The 14,554-nt window shown below is 40.9% G+C and overlaps 1 protein-coding gene across 3 annotated transcripts in view; it reads left to right on the top strand.

Annotated features, from left to right (window-relative positions):
* The window catches only part of LOC120515585 (CUB domain-containing protein 1-like), a 57,018-nt gene extending 42,996 nt beyond the window's left edge, over positions 1-14,022 (top strand). For all 3 annotated transcript variants that reach the window (XM_039736688.1, XM_039736687.1, XM_039736686.1), the window contains exons 5-9: positions 407-604; positions 3,269-3,640; positions 7,953-8,312; positions 11,883-11,973; positions 13,475-14,022. In XM_039736688.1, coding sequence (XP_039592622.1) covers positions 407-604; positions 3,269-3,640; positions 7,953-8,312; positions 11,883-11,973; positions 13,475-13,922 — 1,469 coding nt within the window. In that variant the 3' untranslated portion in view covers positions 13,923-14,022. The remainder of the gene's footprint in view (positions 1-406; positions 605-3,268; positions 3,641-7,952; positions 8,313-11,882; positions 11,974-13,474) is intronic.
* The last annotated feature ends 532 nt before the right edge of the window (positions 14,023-14,554 follow it).

Genomic DNA, 14,554 nt, shown 5'->3' with positions numbered 1-14,554 from the left:
GTAACCTACATTCCAAATTCTAAGTCCCAAGTCCTCATGGTTCGGGAGATTTTGTGATGAGCGAGTCTGTGGTATTTGGCTTTTATGTATATAAATATAATATATAATATGTACTTTTTTTTTCACTTAACACTAGTAAAGACTAATGAATACCAATGACTAAGTTAGTGAGAGTGGGTAGGTCCCTGCCTTAAGCCCCTAGATTCACGGATTGCCTCCATCTCTCCCTGATCCTGAACTGAGCCAAAGCTGCTTCAGAAGTGGACAGGGAAGTATACTCTCAAGTTCACTGGTTAGCCCCCTGTCCTTTATTGACTTTGAGAATGCCCCAGTTTGAGTGTGTAATAACAGTCTGTTGTATTTTTCCTCATTTAATCTTTTTTCTTTCTTTTTTTATTCCTTTTAGCACGCTATACTATTGACCTACAGAAAGAGTATGGAATGCATTTGAAAATAAAGCAGAAGAAAGTAAATCGAGACTGTCAGATCTGCATCTCTACAGACTGTCAATCAGAAATTACCCTGCAGTCGGGCAACATTACAGATTTACTCATTCGTGACTGCAATATAGAACATCTTGGTATGGAAATTAATAAAGTCATAGGTGAGAAGCCAACTTTTTCTTTCAACAAATGTTGTACTAAATGAATCCGTTGAATTAAAGCCAGTGTCATAAAAGCAAATGGCATGTGGAAGGGTCTGCAAACTGTGTCCTGAAGGCTCTAGCGGCTGCAGGCTTCTGTTCCTAACCAATTTCTTACTGAGAAGTCAATTATTGCTGTTCATGCTGTTATTGCTCAAGCAACATTTTTATTCTTCATTTTAATTGTCTCGCTTATTCCGATTATCTGCCCTTAATGGCTTAGTTTAGTCTTGCACAGCTGCATTCACTATTTTAATGACTCTTAGTTAGCAGTAAGATGCAAATGACAAAGGGACAAGCAGTTCTCCATCTAACTTCTTTCCCTTTCACCGGCGTGTATTCATTGTGACCTTCTGCTTTAATAAAGTATTTAGAAGGAAACTGAACAAATAAAAAACAAAACTGAAGGACTGAGAATTACTAATCCACTTCAGAATACAAATCATTTAAATGATACTCTTGGAACGGAAAAAAACATCTGCGATATAAAAATGAGCTGATATGGCAGACACCCCATTAAATAAAATTGGCAAGAATTGGTTTCTAATTAAGCAGTTGGTTTGGAACAAAAAACCCGAAGACACATCGGCCCTCCAGGACAGACTTTGCAGACCCCTGGCATAGGACATGCTGTGTGTGTACTGCATGGTGATTGTGGTAATGCCTTTGAGCCATGTAATTGAATCCATGAAAAATCCCTGCAAAAGGAAAAACCTACAGCAGCAGCAGCAGCAGCATATGCAAGATGAAACTGTGATAGACCAAATAATGTATGCTGGGGTCAGGCAGATCCACACCTCGTAGAGAAAGGATCATTGTGCTAAAAGTGACACTTCATTTTATTTTGTGTTTAAGATAACATGATAAATCATCAGAATTAATTTTATTTTTTAAACAATCAGACCAGGCACTATAATATATACTACTTCACACATCCACAATCCAGGGGTTGAATCCCACATCTTGTCATTGTTTCTGTGAAATCTGTGCTCTCTTCCTTTGTCTTCATGGGTTTTCCTCTGCCCTCTGCTGTTGTCCTCCCACATTTCCGAAGAGCTGTAGGATGAGTTCATTGTTGACTCTGAATTGGGCCTGTGTGGGTGTGTGCTTGGGTGGGCTGCCTCCGTTTCCTGGGTTGTTTCCCACTTTGAGTGCAGTGTTGCTGATTGTTCCACAATCCTAAATGGGATTCAGTGGAATTGTGAATGAATGTTTGTATGGATGTATATATAATTAGAGCTCTAACAGAGGACTTGTTAGGGTTGTATAGTGAGTGTGAGGACATCGAGGAAATGAACCAGCAGCCTTGACATTTATGCAGCATTCGACTAACATTTAGAACTCGCCATTTCTGACATCAGACTAGGAAACTGCAAAGAGAACGCACCCCAAACTTGGAATTACTACTCACAAATTCAGGCCTGTGATGTCAATCCAAAATGGTGACATACATTGTGAACAGTAAGTACAGTAACACTTTATAGGTTAATTTATTAGAAGAATTTAATATAAATGAATTTCCTTAATCCATAATACTAAATATTGAGGAAGTAAAAGTTAACATTGGTTCATCCGTTATTGTTTGTAATAGCAATGTCAGCTTGCTGCATGCAACTGATAGTACATTGCACTCAATGGTTGCTTTGTGCAGTTTTTGTAATGGCAGTTTACAAGCAGAAATAGTACCTTCTATTGTAACCCAACAGCAAACAGCTCTTTTTCAGACATGACAACCTACTTTTTCCGCCTGCCTTGCTCATCAGTTTTTTCTTCTAGTACGGTTATTTACCATTAGTTGTGCAACACCAGCCAAACTCCAGCTTATATGGGGAATCTCTTTACTTCCCCCTTTGGGTACCGAGAGCACATGGAGGTCGCAAACAACAACATTGTGACTTGCCCGCTCTGCTGCCATATGATGAAAGCAGCATCAAAGTGAGCCACTACACCTTGACAGCCTGTCCAAAGGCAGCCGCTTGATTAGAGCTGCGCATTTCAAATGCAGTCGCCACAGTAGCAGGAGTTTCATTTCACTTATTAACTTTGTGTTAGCACCGCGATTCTTAAATAAAATAATAATGGATACCAGGCACCTTTGTGGCCCAGTTACTCTTAATGCCTTGTTAACTATTATCTGTAAATTATTTTAAACTGTAAATAGAGCAATGGTGTGTGCGGTAAAAAAAGCCTGATAAATAACAAAATGTACCATTCTGATTGGCTATTCCTAAAGCATTGTTGTTGTAAATAATAATGTGTTTCTGCAGCATCAGAAATACACAAAATATGCAAATCTGTGTCTTCTGTAACAATATAAAACACTTTTTTTAATTGAAATTAGATTAATAAGGAATAATGTCATTACAGTTATTCAAAAATGGATATGCTCTGAATAATCTCCACAGTCAAACAGCTACCACAGCTTTTTTGTGTTTTATAGAATTGGATGTTTGTCAAAGTTTCTGGAGCAGCTTTGACCATGTGGTGTATCAAAGGGCCTTTCTATTATACTTGTTTTTTTTATAATAACTGGTAGACTGGCATTTTCTGTTTTTTCCAATTGCACCTTAATCAGCATATGAACGGAAATGATGCTAACAATGCTGCAATGCCCTTCTGTTGCAGGATGTGACGACTTTCAAAACTGCAATGTTATTAATATGCCTCTCACCATACCGACTGTTCTAGCCAACCTGCCCTTCTCCCTGGAAAGTTTTACCTGGCAGGTTTTGGCTCCTGATAATGGTGCCATAGAGTTGGTACCCAGCAAAGGCAAATTACAACAGCTACTACCTGGACAGAAGTGCAGTGGGACCTTCTATTATAAACTCGTAAAGGCAGACCAATCTGTGATGGGCACCTTTTGTTCTCAAGGGTCAATTGAAAAAGTTCAGATCCATTCTAATATCTCTGTGGTTCTGCTGCCAGTGGAAAAGGGAAATGCCAGTGAAGCCATGGATCCGACTTTTAATGTTTCCATTGGAAATGAGATTGCTGGTAAGTAAACTTTCTCCAAGTGTTCCATTTTTGGTTAAAACCAAGGCAGTTCTGTAGTAAATGTTTGCTGTGTTTGTGTCATCAAGGAAGCCCCCTTTCTCCTGGTGTGTATTGTCTGCATATGCAGTACTCCTTTATGGTGCTGAAGGGGGAAGCTTGCCAAATTTAAAAAAAAAAATGAATGAATACATGGATGAGATTTTGGAACCGCTTAGCTATGAGACGGGGCTGAATGGCCTTTTGTTGTTTTCTAAGTGCTTATGCTCGCCTCTAAGTTAGTGACCCCTTAGAACTGTGTGATCGTATACTTGATTTAGCAGGCCCGGATACTGTAAGCCAATTCACTCCTGGAGCTCCAGCAAGAACTGAAGGGTGACGACGGTGCTGCTGCTGCCAGAAATAATTGTGCCTTGAGACAGGGATGCACATGCTGACTGATTTTGATATTCAAGGTCCTAAATTAAAAACTCATTTTCCCACTGAAATTCAAGTTAATGGCATACATTGTTATCCGTCTGACAGATGTAATGCAGAGAAATGGTTGCTAGTTTTTTTTTTCCCCCCATAAAGGTTGTTGTAATGTACTGAGAGTTTATTAATTGATTTTTGAGAACACCCTTACCTTAAAATACCTTGTAGTGGTCGGGTGTTGTACCGTGTTAACCATTATGGATGTAATGAGAAGTCAAGCAAAATTGGCTAACAAAAGACATTACGATATGCAAGCTTTCAAGGTAACTCGGGCCTCTTCTTCAGGCAGTTTTTAAAATAAAATAAATACCTTAAAATGATTCGGAATAACATCATCCCAACTCCATTTCTTGCCCTTGTGGTGTTGTCTTTTCATAGGGGTTACCAGTCGGGGTGTTGGATTCATCCCACATGCCTTGAAATCAGAGTGTGCGAATGGGGCACTTTATGGCAGATGAGGGTTCTGTTCTTAATTGTAATGAAACTATGAACTCTACTAATCCGTCAAAGATGTACAATCATGGCACTGGAGAATAGATAGATAAGACTTTATTGTCTGTGCCCCAAAGGGAATAAGAGAATGACTCTGTTGCATGTTGATTAGCATGTACAAGTAAAAATATCACAGTGCAGGTAACAATAATGGCCTTACAGACCTAAATTATGAAAAGAAGGAAACGTATTTTACCCTCAACACACAAGTCTTTCATTTTTATCTTTTTCTAGTGTGCAGCGGTATGACTGAACATTGAACAGACATCTATCGGTGCTCGTTCAAAAGTTCAACAAGCCTTTCCTCTGTTTGCACAGTTAACGCACTCTGTTTCCTTCTTTTCTTGCAGTCGCCAATGTTCCTCACTGTTTGTGGGCACAGTATGTGTTGTATTTCCGGGTGAGTACTCGTTAGCCGTTAACTCACGAGCTCACCCTAAAGCTAGCTACTTGCTGCTGTGAAAGTAAGCCATTTTGATGTTGTTGTAGTGAGTTGCAGAGTGTTATTATGACTAAGTCGTTGGAGATGTCACCTAGTAATGTCAATTCTCTTCTGTTGTCACCTTCCTGTATAGTGCAGTGAGTTTTTAAAAATGTGACATGTTGCATGTTGTTCACACATTTTCTACTTGTTGGCACGTGAAGAATGCTCATAAATATTCACTGGGAATGTTTGTGTGTATTTTCCCCAGCAGGGAATCACATAACACAGAAAGCTCAACCTTTTGCCATTTGTTGTAAACCGCCCTTTGGTGACTCCAGGAGTGAGGCTGAGCACACACACACCTGATCCATGAATGCCATTGCTGTAATTGTCATCATATTTGGCAAAGGGAGCATCGTAATACCAGAACACCACAGCACCTATGATATGACTCCGCAAACAGGTCAGCATGTGACAGCAAATTACTCCAGTGAATTTTTTTTTTTTTTTTGCCTTACTAGAGAAATTTATTTAAACACAAAATGACAGGCAGACTCCTGGGGAGTAAGCACATTGGAAACGTGTTTGTCTTAAACGTCTCTACATACGCAGAGTGTGAATCAGGCCTACATGAGCTGCTCCCGTGCTCAACACACAACTAAATGAACCTCTCCATTATTAGTTTAATCCAGCTAAGTTTTACTTTAAGAAGGTCTTTTGACATGACGGGGAAGTTGGAAATGCATTTTTGACAAGAATTCTTCACTCCACTACATTCTACTACGTAATTTTAATATAAAACATATTAGGGGAGTACATGATATAAATGTCTAGATTTCATCATCATTTTCTTACTCTGAAAATCTTTTGTGAACGGAAGCAAACTGGAATGTGAATCCCTGTTTGTTCCGTGTAATGGTTACATTATAACATAATTACAAATTAGAACACTCGAGACAAGAACAGGTCATTGAGCCCAGTGAAGCTCGCCAGTTCAATTCAAGTTTTGAAAGTCCCTAACGTCTTACCGTCTACCACGCTACTTGGTAGCCCATTCCAAGTGCCTATCGTTCTTTTTGTAAAGAAAAATATCCTGATGTTTGTGTAAAATTTACCCTTAACAAGTTTCCAACTGTGTCCCCGTGTTCTTGATGAACTCATTTTAAAGTCACCGTCTCGACCCACTGCACTAATTATTTTCATAATTTTAAACACTTCAGTCAGGTCTCCTCTTAATCTTCTTTTGATTAATCTATAAAGGCTCGGCTCTTTTAATCTTTCATCATAATTCAGCCCCTATAGCCCTGGAATCAGCTGAGTTGCTCTTCTCTGGACCTTTTTTTTTTGTGCTGAGATGTCCTTTTTGTAGCCTGGAGACCAAAACCACACACAGGACTCCAGATGAGGCCTCACCAGTGTGTTATAAAGCTTGAGCGTCACCTCCTGTGACTTGTACTCCACACATTGTGCTGTAGGGTAGCAGATCTACAGACTGGCAGGTTATGGAGCAGGGTGTCTCAGCGCTGTTGGTGTAGCTGATGTTAATTCTTCTTCTCTCTTTCAGCTGAAGTCATATTGAGTCTGATAAAGCTTGATTGGTAAATGATGTTAACTTTACGATATGATATCTAGGGCACAGTGGAGTCCTGTTAACATGGTGGAATAAACACTACATAGTCTTTGATTAGGAGGAGCATGAGGTGGCTTATGTTTTGCCCAGTGTAGCTGTATTCATCTATGCCAGCTTATACTGATGAGCTGTTTGCCAGTCAAGTGCAGATGCACAATCCCAGCAACAGCATTATATTAAATTGATGCACCACGTCACCAGATGTGACCTGAACATACCTGTAAACCGTGACTTGAGCTGCACAAGGCAGGCAGTGTGAGGTAGGGCAAATATGGGGTGTGACCACCTATGCCCCTTTATCCCCCACAAGACTTGAGCCACACACTAAACCTTCTGATCTCTTCAGTCTTGACCTGGATTGGTATGTGGCACAGGCAGAAGTTCAGAGAAGAACACCTTGTCCGTTCTTCTCCACAGATTTGTAGGAAATGTTCAGTTTGGATTGTGGACCTGACAGCCTACTCTTTTGTATGTCATTTGCTGCACCATGGACAATGGCTACTGCATCAGCCACTGTTCTAACCAGGAGCTTATCCACCCTACTAGGGAGGTCTCCCACCTGTGCACCCAGAAGGCAACACACCTTAAATGACGCTCCACCTTTTGAGCAAATCTGCATCTCGGTCCCCCTAATGTTTGGGTCTCCCCACTGTCACTACCTCTTTCCCATCTTGGGGACATGTTTTGAGGTGACTTGCTGGGGCTCCCCATTCCTGCCAGCCATCTCAGAGCTATCAGAGTCACCATCCAACTCTACCTCTTTGGTCTGGAATCCCTTTCTTTGCCACCATAGAGGTGCACCCTAACTCTCTAAAGGGCGCCTGAGCAAGATCTGCTTATTTACTACTACAATGGCTGGCTGTGTAATGTAGTGGTTAGGGTCTTGGACCTACGTCTGCAAGCCCAGAGTCTTTGAGTTCAACCCCACTCTGTGTGACCCTAAGCAAGTCACTTCACCTGCGTTTGCTCCAACTGAAAAAACAAACTGTAACCACTTGTATCTCAAATTTTGCAAGTCGCCTTGGATAAAGGAGTCGGCCAAATAAGTAAATGTAATCATAATGCAGGCTAACCACATCCTCCAAGTTCACTGATCCTGAGCTTGAGGTGCTGCTGCAGGTGCTGTACATAATCATGTTGTCCTCGGTAAGACTTGATTAATGTAAATGTGCTCCAGAATTTATCCATGTATAATAAATTGAAATGCATTTTACAGTTAAAACAAGCTTTGCACGTGAGTTCCATTAATGCTCTTACAATCTACGACACATTTCTCTTGCTTGTTCTTTCCACAGAAAGCTACATTTTCACAGTTTCCCCTGATAAGGAGCTCCCAGTCTACCTAGTGAGCCCACATTGGCCTGCAGGGATGCCCTCCCTGGCATCTGTCTCCTGGAATATATCTCTTCCTCCAAAGACACAGGCTGAGCTCCAGTTCTTCAATACTACAAGGCCGGAGTGTGTAAAGGGCCATGCAGTTATCGGCATTATGGGTCATAACTCTAAAGAAGAAGAACTAAGCTTCCGAGAAGATGTCGCCCTCCCGGGATCGGTGACCATGCTGCAGAGTTTCTGGCTGAATATTACCAACTGTGAAAGTTTAGGTCGCCGACATGTGCTAAAAGTGGGGAATGCGATCATTGTAAAAAGTCAAGGTTTGTATCATGTGATCTTATAGGTTTACATGGTCCATATTGTCTCATATGTTAAATGTGTCTCTACATAGCAAGGCGGACTTGTGTGTGACCACTAACACTTATTTAGGAAAAGCACTGCTGCTGAAAGCACAATTATACAGTATGCGTTTTTAAGAACGTGTGATATCCGCCAGTAGGTCTAAATGCAGCTGCCGGATTGAGTCCATCTGTTAAATACATGATTGAAAGGATAATGTGAAAAAGTAAGTACACCCCATGGAAATTGTTGACTTTTTTTTACATATTCAAACAGGCAAACATTAGATCTTCATGCAAACAGGGCCTACAGATAAAGGTGATATACTTGAACAAAAGACTCACACAAGTGACATGAAGTATTCATTCTCATAATTTAATTGAGCAGATGTGCAGATGTGTCACGCCTGTACGTGTATCTCCACTTCAAAGCCATCAAATTCTAAACCTGTGTTCCGGATGAGGCGCCAGTGATTAGGAGCTCCTTAGGGACCTGACTGTCTGATTTTAAACTGCAGATATCGAGGGTCTGGGCTTCTCTTTGCTTTTGATGTGTGTGGTGTCATCATGCCAAGATCAAAAGAGCTTTAAAAAGAGGTTGTAGATGCCAAGGAAGTCTAGTAATGGATTTCAAAAGAGAGGCAAATTATGTAGAATCAAGAAGATCATCTACAAGTGGCGTTGATGCTGCTAATTTGTCGAGGACTGGCCGGCCCAGCAAATTCAACCCAAGAGCTGACCGGTAGATAGTAAAAGAAATCTCCAAGTCCCACAAACTTTCAGTGAGGGATCAACAGTTAACTTCTTGCAACAGCTGATGTCAAAGTGCATGCGTCTACAGTCAGAAAGTCATTGTACATTTGTGACCGGCATGTGGGATGTGCCTGGAAAAAGCCTTTGCTGTCCAAAGAGAACATTCCAGCAAGACGGCAGTTTACCGTTAAACATCTAGACAAAGGCCAGGCTTTCTGGAACAACATGCTCTGGCCAGGTGAATCAGAGATATAACAATAAATAATAATTCTTTGCATTTATGTAGCACTTTTCTCACTGCTCAAAGCAGTCCGCAATTGCAGGTTAAGGGCCCAAAAGAGCAGAGTCCCTTTTGGCATTTACGGGCTTTGAACCGGCAACCTTCTGATTGTCAGTGTAGATCCCTAGCCTCAGAGCCACCACTCCACCCAATGTAGAGTATTTGGGCCACAAAATACTAGGGATCTGTACTGGCAGTCGGAAGGTTGCCGGTTCGAATCCCGTAAATGCCAATAGGGACTCTGCTGTGTTGGGCCCTTAACCTGCAATTGCTGAGCGCTTTGAGTAGTGAGAAAAGCAATATATGAATGCAAAGAATTATTGTAGACAAATTTGACTGCATTTCAGGAGAAGAACCTCCTAATATCCGTGAAGCACAGTATGAAATGTTCTGTTTTGGGGTTGCTTTGTTCTCTCAGTGCTCGCGTGGCTTGCAGTCATCAAGTCCGCTATGAATTCTGCATCCTATCAAAGTGAGGCCATCAGTCAGAAAGTGGAAGTTGAACCAGAAATGGACCTTTCAGCATTCGAATGATCCGATGCACACGAGCAAATCCACTAAGCATGAAGAAGTGGAGGATGATGTGACTGGCCTAGTCAAAGACCTGGTTTGAATCCCATTGAAATGTTGTGAGGGGGATTTGAAATGGGCTCATGCAAGAAAACCCACAAACATCTTGAGACTGAAGGAATTTTACATGGAGGAGACTGGTGGGCAGTAAAGCCCAATGCTTGTTAGAAGTCATTGCTGCTAAAGGGGGCAATGCCAGCTTCCGAGGCAAACTATGGACTTACTCTTTCCTCAGTAGATCATTATGTGTTTATATGTGTCATCTGTTATTTTTTTTTTTAAATAAGTGAATAAAAAGACAAGGAGAATTTGTCTTTTCAATCCAGTACTAGCTGTGCTACCCATCAAGGATGGGCTGAAATGTAAGCATTAACGTTTGTAACGCGCCGTCTCTGTTATACTCTTTTTGGTATGGGATTCATAAAAGCAGTGTGTTAAGGTTTGTGATGCCATCTGTTAGAATGGAAGACAAACAGACGCACACTTACCTTTTTATTCAGGTGAACGTCTCCTTTATCTGTAGGCATTGTTTGCCTGTTCAGATATGTTGAGAAAGTCCAGAGTTCCCATGGGCTGTTCTTACTTTTTCCCATGTTTATGCAACAGTGAATGTTCATTATATTCATTCATTATTACTGTATTCTGTGTATTTAATGAGCTTATGAAATATTAATCTTTCTTTTACAATGTACAGTTTGTATTTTTCTTTTTTTTTTATATATTAACATTTTATGCTAGATGTTCAGTCTCCCAGGTGGCTCCATGGTTGTGGTGTTATTTGGTGTTTTAACCTCTTCTGCACATGCACCTCAGTAATGGCGGTGGCACAATCCCCTTATCAGCTCCTTTACTGACCGTATAAAGCTAATCTAAGTGTGGTGTGCTCTGCTGATCCTGTCCCAAAGGACCTCATAAATCTTTGCCTGTCACTAAAGGCATCATTTGCCATTTATTCTGGTGTTCATAAAACTTAAGATTTCCTGCTTCCAGTGACGGTCGTCGTCTACATTTCGTGGTCCTCATAAAGCCAACTTACACTTAAGAAGCGGCGGCTGCTGCAGTGAAGGTGCTCGTATAGCTTTTAGACATGTGAGCAGGTTGCTTCCTTCTTTTGAGAAGCAAGTTTAACTTGTTATCAAAGACATTATGGACAGACAGTCCCCACAAATATAGAAGTGATCATTCATAGCAGCAATGAATATTCACAAAGTCCTTAATGTCAGTAAATAAAAAGCAGTCCTCCACTCCGTTAATTCCTAATAAATTCTTACCTGAGTGTAATTCTAGTCCCCATATGCTAATAAGCTTTTGTGTGTTCAGCTTTTGTTGATCGGGCTGTTTGCTATATTTCCCAGACACACCCAAGTAAACTCAGACTCGCCTTTGACAGGCGTGGAATGTGTTTTGTAATTAAAGGAATCAAAATGGAATATTGCTGTACGTGTGAGCCGTCCTGAGCTACCGGGGTGGCCGTATGAAAACCACTCTGATGGGATTCTCTCCCTCTTGCTGATTGTATTTCTCCACAGGCTTTTAAGTGAGGGCATGGCATCTTTCTATTGTCTAAACGAAGAGTGAAGCATTCATTTGTGTCCCACTCTAAACAACTGCTCAGTTTTTATTTTGAATTGACCTTGTTTGTGGATCCTCACAGTGGTAATTTTGTCATCAGTGGTCCTTATGTTCTGGTTAATATTGCACTCTGCCCGGGATTTGTTCCTGCCTTGTTCCCTGTGTTGGCTCCAGCAGACCCCCGTGACCCTGTGTTAAGATATAGTGGGGATGATGATGATGATACTGACTGACTGAAATATGACATTGTGAAAAATGAGTAATGAGTAATTGGCCTCGGGTCTAAGCACAATGGAGTCAGGTTAAAGAAGGTCTAAGAATATCATTTGCAAAACTCTGATTTTAGTCGTAACAAACTCATTTTCATTTTCTCTTAGACAATACCAAGAAAATTATCTTCGGCGTAGTCTGTGCTGCTTTGGCAGTTGTGGCTATAATTACAACTGCCTGCTGTGTTTCAAAAAGAAGGTAAGAGAAATAATTTTTTTATTCCCCAAACTTTTGTAATGTGCCCAATTTAAACAGGACTAAAATAGGAGGCAGGAGTAATAGTTCTTCTATATTAAGGAGGCAATCAAAATGACACCTTTTACTGGCTAACTGATTACAAAGTGCAAGCTTTTGAGGCAACTGAGGCCCTTGCAGATTGTAATCCAGAAGAAGAAGAAGAAGCCTGAGCTGCCTTGAAAGCTTGCATGTAAGTAATCTGTTCAGTTAGCTAATAAAAGGGGTCATTGTGTTTGGCTTCTCATTGCATCCATAATGGCAAACACGACACAACACCCTACTGCTTCTGGCCCCTTATACTGTCAATAACCCAATCTGATTAACCAGTGCAAAATCATCCAAATCACAGCTTGATCTTAGTTTTTTAATCATGAGGCATTTCATACAGTAGACGCCTCCATTCCTTGTATTTAACATATGGACTTATAGGTTAATCCATTCTTTTCTTTTCAATGCCCCCAGTATTGTTATACCCTTGCCCATCTCAAAGAAACGAGAGCATAACCGACCATAAACTACATACCCAGCTATCCATGTTAGCACAGCACCCACTAAATCCTATAAAATGTCTTAATCAGGCAGGCCCTTCATTATGACTCGACAATTGCGAAGAAAAGCCACTCTGAAGGCAGACTTGAGCCAAATTCAAATGCCCCTCATCCATCTTTTAAAGGGATTTATTACACCTTCAGCCCTGGAGGCACTACTGAGACAGAACATATTCTTAAATTAAAGCGTTTGTCTTTTACACCTCTTTTCACGTTAGCACGTTCAGCACTGGAAGGAGGCTGTAATCTTGACTGTGGCCATCTACTGTCCGTTCCCTTTACCGGCTTCTTTTCATTTCACTTTCTTTATTTACGTCACAAGGCCTACTGTGGTGAGTCTTGAAGCCCAAAACATAGAAGAATCAAAATGTTTCCCACATGAGAATAATCAGTTTACCATTCAAGGCAGTGATCTCAATTCAAGATATTTTTCCTACTACAGTGCTGTGAAAACGTATTTGCCCCCTTCCCTATTTCTTATTTTTTTTGCATGTTTGTCACATTTGAATGTTTCAGATCATCAAACAAATCTAAATATTAGACAAGGAGAACCCAAATAAACACAAAATAATAAGAAATCAGGAGGGGGGCAAATACTTTTTCACAGCACTGTGTATCAAGAATTTGTTTGACTGAAGTATCTCTCTATTTTACCAGAAGACATAACTGACGTCAAAGTGACCATGTTATACTTGACCTGTGTACCTGGATTTAGTGTTGCATGTTTCTCCATTTCTGTCAGTTCCCAGCATAGTTTTTATTTTTGGGGTAAAGCTTGGAAACTCCATAATAAGCAAAACGCCAGTGAATGGAGGCTAGCAGCAAATGGATTCTGTTCTTGCATTATGACTGTATTATTCCTTGATGATGATGATGATTATCTTTATATATTTATTTATTTATTTGTTGTCCAGGCTGAAGAAGCGCAGAGAGCCCAAAGTTTCGATCTATAACCCAGGTGGGAACATGTTTTATCCAGGACAAGGAAAATTTCCCAAAGGAAGAAAGGATAATGAATCGCACATTTATGCTGACATTGATGAAACTATGATTTATGGCCACCTCCTTCGAGACACTGACAGCTCAATCACTCCCGAGGTGGATGTTTACCGGCCTTTTGTTGGACCAGGTGGGGATATGCCCCCTACTCCTCCTCCTGTAGTTACACGAGGGTTGCCTACCCACATTGGCTCCAGCAAAATGATAGATAATGAGCTGTACACTTTCAACCAGCATAAGCAGAAGAGCATCCCACAGGGCAACGGAGATGGACCTGCACAGATACTTACCGAGGGAGAAGGCGACGAATCCTTGGAAGTGGAAAATGACTGTGAAAATGAGAAGGAAGAGTCAAAGTTGTAGAAACAAACAAGGAAGTCTGACTCCATGTTAACTGTGTGCTACTGCACTGATGGACACATAAGGTGGTCCAGAAGACCACTGGCACGTATGTGTGCAGATATCCGTCCTCCAAAAAGCTAAATCTCTGAGAGGAGCTGCAGAGTAATGCAATGCTGAGAATGAGAGCACCGGGGATTTGGGCCAAAGAAATGTTTACACAGTTTGTGGATACTCGTTATAATCGGCAGTTCTGCGCGCCTTTCACCTCTACACCTTTTGGTTTTTATTTTTTAAATATATGTTTTTGCAAGTAAAGTAAGAGAAATGGTTTAAGGTGCAAACATTGTAACCAAGGGCAGCTCAATGAAGAAAGAAAATAAATTAACGACAAGATGGACCAAAAGACAAATGAAAGGAAATAAACAATTGACCGAGATGAGCTTAATACAGGACAAAAGGTGTCCGTCAAATATGTAATCCAATCTTAAATTATGAAAGTGCACGTATGACATTAATGTTCTGTTGTACCACATGGGCTCCTCGTGCAGGTCAGTTGTGTGTCCGTCACAGAAGAGTCTGGGCTGCCATCTCATGAGAAGGGACTTCTTGAAGCCCAAAAACAACTTTCATTTTCTTAGTGTCGCTCCTCGCAG

Source organism: Polypterus senegalus, chromosome 15, assembly GCF_016835505.1.
Source record: "Polypterus senegalus isolate Bchr_013 chromosome 15, ASM1683550v1, whole genome shotgun sequence".
Taxonomy (NCBI): Eukaryota; Metazoa; Chordata; class Cladistia; order Polypteriformes; family Polypteridae; genus Polypterus; species Polypterus senegalus.
The sequence above is the reverse complement of the archived record's forward strand: the minus strand, read 5'-3'. Positions and strand labels throughout refer to the sequence as shown.